Source organism: Gossypium raimondii, chromosome 3 (assembly GCF_025698545.1).
Source record: "Gossypium raimondii isolate GPD5lz chromosome 3, ASM2569854v1, whole genome shotgun sequence".
NCBI classification, from domain to species: Eukaryota; Viridiplantae; Streptophyta; class Magnoliopsida; order Malvales; family Malvaceae; genus Gossypium; species Gossypium raimondii.
In genome coordinates this window covers 10312283-10324858 of record NC_068567.1, presented here as the reverse complement: position 1 = coordinate 10324858, position 12576 = coordinate 10312283, and the positions used below count along the sequence as shown (strand labels likewise).

Genomic DNA, 12576 nt, shown 5'->3' with positions numbered 1-12576 from the left:
TAATCTAATCTCTAATGTATAAATTTATAACTTAAAAGAAAATAAATACATTTTATAGTTAAATTAAATATTATTTTTATATATACTAATTGCACTAATTAAATCGACTCAATTCAACTCAAATCCCAATTTGACAAATAGTATGACTCATCTCTATTTGAGAAATCAAGATAAAGAAAACTAGTCAATTAAGAATTTGTATTTTATATTATCTATATTTCTCAATGTAACGCCTTGATTTATTTAAATTTATTTTTGTGAACTTTATTTTAAACATGTATTTGCTTTAGTGGCTAAGTGTTTTAATTATGTGTTTGAGATCTTGGGTTTAAGTTTTACTTTTGAAAATTTTGCTATTTTTTATCCTAGCCTTATCCCTTTTGGTGGGCTTATGTTATATTTTCAGTAGCAGAATGAGTCTGTTGGTTTAAGTGGTAAGGTGTTAGCTTGCCTTAGGTTCTTGTGTTTGATTCACCGTGTGAGCGAATGATGTTATTTTTGCTTCTGTGAGTGTGTGCCGGTTGTGTAGTAGAAGTTAGGTGGAATTAAAACTCTGTGGAAGTGGATGAGTGCGTGGGTCTGTTTTGGGGGTTTAGTGGTTAGTTGGAGTTGGTTTGAATTTGAAATAATGGCTTAATTTGAGGGATTAAGGGATATCGTGTTGGGGTTTTTATTTTATTTTATTTTATTTTTATTTTTATTTTACTTTCTCTTTCCAAAAACTTCATTTCCCAGTTTCACGTTTCACTTCCCATCTCCAATGTTGCTTTCTTTCTTTTTTTCCCTCCTCCCTTTTTTGTTTGGTCAAACGGCGGCATTGATAGTTCATTAATTTTGTTTCTCCGTTCAGGTTCTTGAGATTGTTCGTTTGGTCAAACGGCGGCATTGATAGTTCATTAATTTCTGATAAGTGTTGTACGGACACTATGTGATGTGTAGGGCTGGGTGGGTGTTTTATATCCCACGTGGTGTGTTGGGATGGCCAGAGTTGGTGTGTAGAGGATGGGGGTAGGACTATGCATATTTGTATCTGTATGATTCTGTTGATGATCTAATTCTGTAAAGGATTCATGTTTGCATCTGCTTGATTATACCATAAAATCTGAACTTATGTTTCCATAAAGTTGCACACTAGTTTTCTTAAAATTCACTTTCTGTCTGTTTGTTCTATTCAGGTAATCCTCAGACTTAGGCGGGTTGGTGCGAAGGAGGCTCAGATGTGACCACATGTCCGTAAATTTTATTTACTCCAAAAGTCTACTTAATGTTCTAGTTTTTGAGAGTTTTGTAAATTTGGGACTTTGGATTTTATTTTTTGATTTGAATTTGATTTGAATTTTTTACAACGTTTGACAAAACAATTACAAAAACAATCGTTTTATGCAACCAAACATTTTCGAGAAAATAAACTCAGTTTTCAAAAAAAAAATAATAATAACTTTGAAACTTCCGCTACAAATTATTGTTTTACTTGAAAGGGCAAACAATCAATGGTTTCCTTAATGAGTATAATAATATGTTTTTAAATAAGTGGACTCTTTTAGTAACAAATTATACGAGGTTTTTAACATGATAAGATTAGATCGTAACATTCCCAGATTCGGCCTTAACGTCTAGGTCGAGTTTGAGGTATTACACTCAATTTTTTAAACCTATAAAATCAATAATATAATACAATATAAAAATTATAAAATTATAATCTTTCTAATAAATCTTGAATATAAAATTACATTGATAACAATTTATTAATATAAAATAATTATTATTAATTTAATAGTTATTAGACTCTAGATCATATTAATTTATACTTATTATTTTAGATTAATTATCATCTAATTAGTGTTACATTTATATACCAATTAAAACTAATATTTAGCACTATAAATATATGTATTAGTAGGGCATCTTCATTCAAAATAACATCTAAGGATTATTGAGAAAAAATCATATTTTCAAAAAAATTATGTTTTAGCATTATTTAATATATTTTGTTCCCATCACCAAAAGAAAGTATGATTTTATTATTATTTGATATATTTATCTATTACTATTTGATATTCAATAGTTTTACTATTATTTGATTTTAATAATATTTACATTCTTGTGAATGTTGTTTATCATTGTGTTATGAAATATTATGTCAAAGGTCTTGAAGTGTTAACGTAATAATTCTTTAAAGGTGAAATTTTATTCATATTTGAATGACAAGTTGTTTTATTTATTTTATTCTCTCCATTATTTTCAAAATTAATAGACTTTTATTGTAAATTAGACTAATTTTCATTTAATTATCAATTTTCATTTTAATTAATTTTAAAAACAAACATGTAAAACCACGTGCAACGCATGTGACATGAGATACTAGATTTAAATATAAGAAACCTAAAAACTTAGGCTTATTTTTTCTTCTAATATACTCGAAAAGCCCTTAAACAATTATACATGTAATACCCAATTTTAGCCCGGGCTCACAAAAAAAAACCCAAAGTAATATCATTTAGCCCGATCGGAATTGCCCATTACTTGAAAAGGTTGAAGGTCCATCTACAAGCTTATGGAAACATAATCTTCAGGGATATGCAATCTTAGATATGATATGCAATCTTAGATATAATATATAATCTTAGATATGATATGTAATCTTAGAAGATATGATTTTGTAATCTTAGAGATTTAATTTGTAGATACCATTTAATCTCAACCGTTGATGTAATTGATCTGTACCGTTGGATTTGGGGAGGCTCAACTATAAATAGAGGCATCTCCCTTCATTGTAAAGGAGAAAAAAAAGAGGGAGGAATAAAAAAAGAGAACGATTGGCAGTTTTTTAAAGGTGGCTTACTATTTTTTTCTTTCGATTATTTTTTACTTATTTACGATTTTAAAAAAGGGAGAAGGTGATACCACTGCGAATTTTATTTATTTATTTATTTAGCCCCTCCGCCTTTTAATGTTTTTGTAATTAAGTTTTTTTTATTTTTAAATGTACCCCTTTATTTATTTTCGATTTCAATTCGACCCTGATTGGACGACGCCGTTTAGGGAAATAGGGAAAATTTCCCTTCCGGTCCCTCCATGTAATATGCACGTCCAATTTGGTCCTTCAGTTTCCATTTATGTATAGATTTGCCTCAGAGTTTTTATCTACAGTTCAAATTAGTCTTTTTTCATTTTCTTTATTTTTATTAATTAGTTTTTTATTCTTTTTATATTTAATTATTTTAAAAAATATATGCATATATATTTTTCACATACATATTTATTTTTGTAGTATAATATAATTATTATTTTTATTTATTTATATGTAATTATTTTTTATCTATATGTATATATTTATTTTAGTATACATATGTATGTACACATATTAATATTTTTAACTAATTTTATATATATGAACATATTTATTTTTTTAAAAATGCAAATATATATATTTTATATACTTTATAATTTTTTCCTTTATTTTCATAAATGCATCATGTATGTATAAGTTTCATAGCCCAAGATTTCATATGTAAATTATGTGTATGACTTTTAATTTCAATGCATATATACTATGTGCCTTTTATTCTTTATATTTTGTTTATTTTCTTCATTCGATTATTAATTCATGTTTTCGTTTATATGTTAAAATTCATTTTTTTATTTTGATCATTCATTTGATATTTTGTATGTGATTATTTTTATTATGTATATTGATTCTATTTATTCATTTATTTATATTATTTCTACGATAATCGTAATATTTATTATTGCATGGTATATTTAATGTAGCATCACATCATTTTTTACTCGATTTCAAACTTTTCAAAATTGAGATAGTGCTTGTATTTAGGATTTTCAAGGAAATTGAGCCCTAACGTATTGGGTTCCGATTTTCTTCGTTAAATCTAACAATCGAGCATTTCTCTTTAATCAAAAAATAAGAACTCGTTATTGGGAATTCAACACGTTGTGTCCTAACGTATTGGATGTGACGTATTGATTTCTCGAAATGAATATTTTAAAAAAATAATAAATGAAATATTCCGAGTTTGGGATTCTAAAGGAATTGTGCCCTAACGTATTGGGCCGCGATTTCCTAAATCTTGAATAAATGAATATTCTTTTAAATTTTTATTGCACTAGTATTTTGCCCTAATTCATTTTTGGGGAAAATCAGAATGTCATGCCCTAACGTATCGGGTGTGGTATTTTCTTTCTCTGAAATGATAAGGGTCTTAATACGTAACATTTTAAGTTTTTTGCTAAGGATTACGTTTTTCAAATTTTCAACATTAAGACATTAATTATTTAACTAGGTACCAATTTTTGGGCATAATGAGGGTGCTAATCCTTCCTCATACGTAATCGACTCCCGGACCCGTTTTTCTAAAATATGTAGACCAAAGCCATTTTTTAGGTGACCCAATCACACCTTAATAAAAGATTGGTGGCAACTCCCAATTTTCATTTTTTTGAAGTCGACAACCTAAAAATTTTTTGTTTTCAAAAAAACGGTTTCGACAGCTTGGCGACTCCACTAGGGACTTAAGAGAGTCGAGCCACAAAGTTGATTAATTATTGTCTTATAGTCGAGAAAGTATTTTTTTATAAAAAACTCATAACATCCTTCATTATCTTCTTGTCTTCTTGTTTGCATTATACCTTCTTTAAATAAGCCCTTATATTATTTTTGTAGTTAAATAAATCCTAAACTATAATTTTTACCCTTGATTTTAATATTAAAGTAAAATATTTTGACTTTAATTTTAAACTAATTTACATTTTATGCTAATATGAATTTGATGAGAATTAATAATTTATTTAAAGTAAAACAAAATAATATTTTAAATTTTCTTAACAGTTCTCACATACATAACACTCTTAATCACTCTTTTGAAAATTTTGATTACTCTTTTAAATTTTATATTGATGTTAAATATGTATAGAATTTTATTGCACCAATAATGAATTAAGATAATAGCCTCAAATTTAAATAAATTTACCATTAAAGGAAAATATTTAGAAAATTGTCAGTGAATTTTTAGATAAACTAAAATAAATTTGCCATTAAGAGTATACTAAAATATTAAAAAAATTATATTTACAAAAAAATATGTTAATTTTTTAAGACTGCTCGTGAAATTTAAAAAAAAAAGTACATTGTCAGTGTATCAAATATTAACCATTAAGTGCTTGTTTAAATAAAATGTAGTAGTTTAATGATATTTTTAATAATTCGGCTAACAACGCCATCCCATTAATAAAATAGGGATAACACAAGCTAGGGTTGAGCAAAAAAGTTGACCAAATCGAAAATTGACCGAAACCGAAAATTGACCAGAACTAAAGTATTTGGATAGTTATGAGATACAAATTTAAAAATTACGATTATCCGAAACCAAATCAAATTTTGTTTTTTATTTAATATATAATTACTTTTTATTTTTAATATAAAATTAAATATTATATATTTAAAATAGTAAAAATAATTCTTGAAAATTATTGTTTTGTAAAAATAGTTATAAAAAAGACTTTAAAATTTCGATAAAATAATATTCCAAAAATATAAATTAAAACTCATTTTATCAAAATAAGTCTAAAAAATCAAAATATAAAACTGATATAAAAAATCGAAAACTAAAACAATCTAAGCTTAATTATAATGACCATTCAAAAAATTTAAAAAAATTCGATCCAATGGAACTGATATGACTACTGTGACAAGCTAATACAAGGCTATGAATCTCAAGCCCAAGCCGTAAATCATCAAGATTTGCAGGCCGGAATGAGCAAGAGAACCAGCTTCCCATCCCGGGCTACATAACTAAAATTAGCAGGATCAAAACATGCAAATAACTTAATTATCAGAACCATATTGCATAAGTTGGTAAAGACCCTAAAAATTTCTCATTGTGTCTTAATAGTTGAGTTTTGCGTTAACTAGCCACTAGCCACTGGTGTAATGGTAAATACAGGGATCTTAATTTGGCTGGGTGAGTGCGGGGGTGCTTCCCTGAGCCGCATTCATCCTCCAAGAATTTTTAACTTCCATCCTCGTCTTGTGAACCGAGGCACAAAATTCAAAATCATCCTCACCCCCCTACCCACAAGACTAAAACCATCTCCTCCCTACTACCCACGTGGGTCCTCAAATCTACCTAATTTTTGCTATACTCGCCCCACAACTCACTTCATGTAATATATTTATAAGTATCAGTTAAATAAATATAAACTAATTTTTTTATGAAAAAAGTATGAAATACATGTCTTTCAAACTCTCATCATATATGTGACATTATTCTAACTGTCACCATTAAAAAAATAAGTCGCAATTGATAAATAAAATATAACTTCAACACTTAAAAAATTCAAAAAATAAAATATTTACATAACATCCAAATACAAACAATGTCTCAAATACATCATAAATATCTTCAAATGCAACACAAGTGCAAAAATTAAATACTATTAAATTAATAAAATATTATTAAGATAATTATTAAATTAAATTTGTATAAATGTTTATTTTTTAAATATGCTTATTATATTATGTTGGGCAGGCGAAGCAGGTGGGAATGAGGCAGGTACAAGGTCATACTCACGCCTACCCCACCACCCACGATAGGTTTAACTTTTGTCCCTATCTCCGCCTCACGACTCGCATAATCTATACTCATCCTCACCCAATTGAATGCAAAGTGGGACGGGACTCGCGGAACCCGCCCCTCTGACTATCTCTAGGTAAATAGCTTTCATTTCTTAAGTCCTTGTTAAACACCACGTCCATGGTTTAAACTTGGACAACCCCTTTCTCTACCAAATAATAATAATAATAATAATAATAATAATAATAAGAGTAAATTTATGTGATTATTACGATAGTTTTATCACTTAAAATTGTGTCTGATGTTATCATTTGAATAATAGAGGCCTTGTAAACTACTGTTAGATAAAGGAAGTAGCGGCAAAGTATAGAAAATTTATAGAAGAATGCATTTTTAGTGAAGCTTCTATTAGGATGTCATAATTTTCTATGCCAAAGCAATACCCCATGTTGAGATCCCTCACAAAGAAATCAAGGGGAAAAATTCAATAGAGTTCAGATTGTCTTTGCAAAATTGGAAAGCATATATGAAATGACTTGACCACTCTGATTACTATAAATAGTTTGCTTCTTTTTCCAGTTTAGAAAGAAAATGATCTCCATACGTATTTGTTCATCAATATGTCAAATAATAATACATTCATCAAACATGAGTTTGGTCAGGTTGATATATTATCGTGCGACAAAATACTGCAAATCAATGTGAGACTCTTTTTCTAAAGAACTATGGTGCAACATTCTAAGACAAAAATAATGATGAATGAAATTGAGTTTCATCAAGATTCATAGTAATGAAACTAGCTATTTTAATTCCATCAAGGAAAATTGATACAAAAATTATGATTCATTCTAACGTAGTCGACTATATAATTTTACACTTGCGAAAATGGATTACAGACTATAACATGCTTGTGAATCGAAAAAGAATCTGTAAAATATTACGCCTAATTGTGGAAAACACACGAGTAATGTTTAGCATCGTGTTCAAACAATGGCAGACTTTATAGGTTCTTCCACGGTGGGACGCCAGAATTTCTTGCGAACACAAAGCAATCCTTCACCGTCTTTCGAATAAATCATTCGGATCTCCCATTGTAGAGATTTAGCCATGCTCTCCACTGCGCTTATCGTTTCGGCTTTGTCTCGTACAATCAGCTTCCCTTCTGGCCTCAGGATTCGATCAACTTCTGCAATTACCGCAACCAACTTGCACCTGCAGATTGTCAATCAAATGTCATATCAGGGAGGTAATCTTGGTTGAGAAATAACATCTGCAAGAAATTTAGCATGGAAGATAGCAAACCTGTTCTGAATACTGGAGAAGAGATGATCTGCATGAAGAACATCATACGTTCTCGGGTATGTATTAAATGATTCACACCAATCGTGATGTATTCCAAACAATCCACGTTCGTAGATTACTGGAAGTGTATCGGCAGCGTCGATTGGAACTACATTCATAACCCAGACTTTCAAGTCTTTCAGGGCTGCAGCAAACCTATAAACCGAGCATACAAGCACAATAAAAATAAGAACCTATAAACCTAATGAATACTGTCATAACTAGATAGGAGTTAAATACCCTCCATAAACAGCTTTCATATCCATGACATTTCTCACAGAAGACCAGTCGATTCCCATCCCTTTCAAATACGACTCAGAGATAACAGTTTTCCAGTGATTGTAGTCTGCAGTGAAATCCTCCTGAGCAGCCTTACCATAAACGCCGATCTGAGAATTCAACCAGTATGGAGGTTGTTCCAACCGTTCTGGCCATTGCACAGGCCAAAGGGATCCCCGCTCTGTTGAATCTTCAGGCACTTTATGCATGCATGCCTGAAGGGATACATTCCTGAAGACACAAACCGAAAAAATATTATCCAATGGGATTACTGCAAACATTTTTCATCAAGAAAATTCAGTGAATTTTCATTAAGAAAGAAGCTCCTTTAACCTAGTGAAAATTGGGAGTACACTTACCAGGCTGCATTAGGATCATCAGATTCTTCACAAAGTGGAGGTGCATTTTTAGACCTTTTGTTGTAGCAGTCGTTGGAAGCTGGCTTTTGATATATTGCAGCTCCAACAGCATTCAATCTGTCCTTTTTGACAGTCACCAGATCCCAGCACATCGATTTTGTTAGTCGAGACATCTCTGCCATTAAAAAACCACAGCCCCCAAAATCTAAAAATGAATTTTAAAGATAAATTGATATCTCATTATCTCTTTGGACATGCGTTACTAGATTATAAAATATTTTACCTTGCCAAATGCCAACATCTTCAGGAAGCTTCTGGTAAACTGGAGTAGCAGACCAAATGAAGTACCCACCAGGTCGGAGGACTCGGTTGAGCTCTAACAGAAGTTTGCCACCTGAAATATGCCTCAGATGTGTCTCCATGTCAGAAAAGGAATATAACAGTACATAACTAAACACTGAAAAATACGAAAATGAAATTGCACCTTCAACGTGCCAGGGAACCCTGCAACGTGCACAGTGCACAACATCAAAGACAGAACTAGGAAAAGGTAGCCTTTTGGTGCCCATCACATTTAATATTGCAGGAATTCCCCGTTCAAGTGCAAACTGCACTTGGGCTTCATGCTCGTCCTTTGGAGCAAATGACATTGCAAGAACATCTCTTTCAAAGAGATAGCCACCAAAGCTAGCCACCCCACACCCAACATCAAGTATCACACGGCTTCTTTTTCCCCATGCAATATCAGGAACAGACTGCATTGTTGAAGCAAATATGTGGTCAGCTTTACACAGTTTGACAAAATAATACTTTGCATTATTGAAGCAAATATATATACATATGTATATACACATGACAGTACTTACTTGTTGAAGAAAATCAATATAATGAAGTGCCCCATTCTTAAACTGAGTTCCACCACCAGGAAAGGTAAGGTATTCACCGGTTACTTTAACCCAATTCTGATGCCCCTTAACCTCTGCTAGCTTGGTGTGGGGGACATTGTAGTACCATATCTGCACCAACCACCAAAAAAATAAATTTCAACCAAAGTAAACACACAAAACACACACTTATTGACTTAGTAGATAGAAAGGTGATTACTTTATCCCTGCTTTTAGGCCACTTTATTGAGCGCTTATATCCTTCAGGTAGTGGGACAAGACATGTAGGCGGTTCACTAGGACAGTGCCTCTCTCGATGTTCATAGTGCTTTGTGCTTGGAAGCTTTCGGATAACTTGCCAATTGTCTAGGCATGGAATGTAGTCTGGCCCAGCAGTTGACTTACAAACTTTCCACTGGTGATCATTTTCTTCATTGGATATTGAAGCTTGTTGCCATTTCTTCTCATTTTGTGACTCTTCTGCTTGAGTCGACCAAGCTCCATTCTGAGTTGTAGACTCGGTCAAAATTTCTGACTGAGCAGCAGTGGGAAGAATCTCGTTTGAAGTTTGATTGTTTTCCTCGCTTTCTGCACTGTTCTCAATGGCACTTGGTTCTGAGTTCTCATCTTGATTCTTTTCATTATTATCCACGGTCGAAATATCCTCTTTGTCAACATGTTTTATTTTATCTTCACTTACTTCTTCATCACTGTTCTTACCACCCTCAGCTGACTCAGATCTGATTTCACCTGAGTTCTCCTCTGATTCTGCCTGCACATTGTTATTCATTTCGCCACCTTCATTCTCTGCTTGTCCCGACTCTAAATTTGACTCTCCCTCTCTTGAATCCATCTCCCCATCTTTACCATTTCCACTCCCATCATCTCCATCCACTGTCCTTTGTTCATTTTCTGAGTCAGTTTTCTCATCAGAACTATCATTTCCATGATTTTCTTCCTGGTTTTCCTCAACTGACTTTCGAGATTCCTCATCAGTATTCAAGGATACTTTACCAGGCATAGTGCCACCTTCTCTTGTTGCATCCTCCGATATATCACCTGAGGTATCATCAAATTGCTTAGAAACGCCTTCTTGCAGTGTTTGCTTCGCCTCATTTCTAGTCTCCTGAGATGACAAATCCGAATTCTCAAGTGGGACAACAGACGAGGACATGAACATCCAAATCCCAACCAAACAAAAAGCAACAAACACAACTATAACAGCTGTTGAACAGTAACTCGACGACTTCCTCCCATCAACTCTTGAATACTTCGCCATGGCCATGTTTCTTTTAAATGCTTTTTCTTGTTACATATAGCTGGAAGAACAATAACCACTAGTCAATCATTACCACAAATCAACTTTTGAATCCATACATAAGTTGTCCTTATAATCTAGTAAATTAAACTGAAAGATAGCAGCACCGCAAGCGAAAGCGAAATCAAGTAGATCTAGACAGTCAAATCTACAGACAATTGAATCAAACTGATAGATAATTCATAGCTAGCAATCAGAAAGCACAATAATGCATGCCAAAAACAAGCTAATGGTAGCTGAACTTGAAGAAAAATCAATAGCTTGAGAACATTTGAGCCTAGACCTTGTGCAGAAGTAAACAGCATCTATTGTTGAACACCAATAGAGATTAAAACGGTATTCTCAAAATTAAATCTTGATTTTATGAAAGAAACCCAGATCCAAATAGTCCATTCAAAAGGAATAGTTTCAATCTTTGGCCATTGAAGTTCAACTTAAAGCATGCTCAGCAAAAAAGCACAAACAGTAACTTAAAACCACCATTTTGAACAACTTTAGTTACATGTAAAACTCATGAATAACACATTTTGATCAAAACATGAATATAAAAACAATGTTTCAAAAAATAAACCCCAAAAGAAAAAAGGACTTGAGTAGTATGTTAAAGACAGAACCTTTTTGTTTTCTTTGATGGGATTGTTGCAGGGATCTGGGTTTGGAGGAATTTACGCGTTTTGGCTCATTTTTTTACCGTCTTTGTTGAAAGAAGACGGAGGTAGGGAGTGGAAATGAAGATGAAGTTGAAGATGACATATATTTATATGCAAAATTGAAGACTACTTTACTGTTGGGTTTTGGTTGTCTGGATTCTATCTTTACTAAAGGCAACTGGAACAGTTGGATCCAGTGACCCCCATACAGATCTGGAAATACTTTGCTGTAATTATTAAGCATATTAAATACTTCCCATTTGACTAATGGATGAATTCAGGTAGGGAAAATATCCAACAAATTCAATATCCGATTTAAATTGGATTTAATTATTATTTAAATTTATTTGATTTTATTTATTTAACATAAAAGTAAAAATAAATTAAATGATTGGAGTTGATGGTCCAACTTATGCACCCAGCAGCTGACTTCGTGGCACATGCTTGTGTTTCAAAATATTCTTCTCTTTTCAAAATATCTTTTGCTATTTTTCACCGACAAAAATACGACGATTATTATAAAAATTTAAAACCCATCAAAATTTTCTAATATGCCAAAAAAAAAATGTTCCATCTTTCTTTTCAATTAAAATATTATTTTTTAATTTATTTCTAAATTAATGTATAAATTTTTTAAAATTATCTAATTCATATCTTTACTTTTATTAGTATAATATTTACAGTACTTTGGATATTTTTGAATAAAAAATAAATATTATTTCCTCAAATCAATTCTAAAAATCAAATTAAATATAAAAAAATTCCATAGGTAATTAATGTCGTTACTCTGTAATTAGTCCAAACGTTGCACCGACAATAAAATGAAGATGCATGAGAGTTAATGTTAGAGCATGACCCCTGCCCCCCCCCCCCCTACAAAATGAATGAAAACCACTTTTCCCTATTCTTATTAATCCAACTGCTGCATTAATGCATTTTAGTAATCTAAATTTGTATACATACTTACAAAAAATCTGACTTGTGTGATTAAGTTGAGCCTAAGATCACACACAATACCCACATTTGCCTGTAATTAAATGGGGTGTTAGAAGATAATCGTAGAACATGTTGTGATGTCTTGAAACTATTTGGTTTTGGGTATTTTCTTAATAACAATGCTACTGCACCAAACACCTTTTCGATTTATTGTTCAATTTC

General features: G+C 31.6%; 1 protein-coding gene across 2 annotated transcripts; it reads right to left on the bottom strand.

Moving 5' to 3' along the window:
• Positions 1-7375: 7375 nt before the first annotated feature.
• On the bottom strand, positions 7376-11638 carry LOC105797126 (probable methyltransferase PMT24). 2 transcript variants are annotated; one of them, XM_052628104.1, is made up of 9 exons: positions 11383-11638; positions 9671-10769; positions 9433-9582; positions 9051-9321; positions 8850-8960; positions 8567-8771; positions 8169-8438; positions 7890-8084; positions 7376-7799 (listed from the first exon to the last, which is right to left on the bottom strand). In XM_052628104.1, exons 2-9 carry the CDS (start codon positions 10733-10735, stop codon positions 7571-7573), a joined length of 2496 nt encoding a protein of 831 aa, XP_052484064.1. In that variant the 5' UTR covers positions 10736-10769; positions 11383-11638; the 3' UTR covers positions 7376-7570. The 2 variants fall into 2 exon arrangements, with proteins under 2 accessions (XP_052484064.1, XP_012482515.1); XM_012627061.2 differs by having other exon boundaries at positions 8567-8741.
• Positions 11639-12576: the final 938 nt, after the last annotated feature.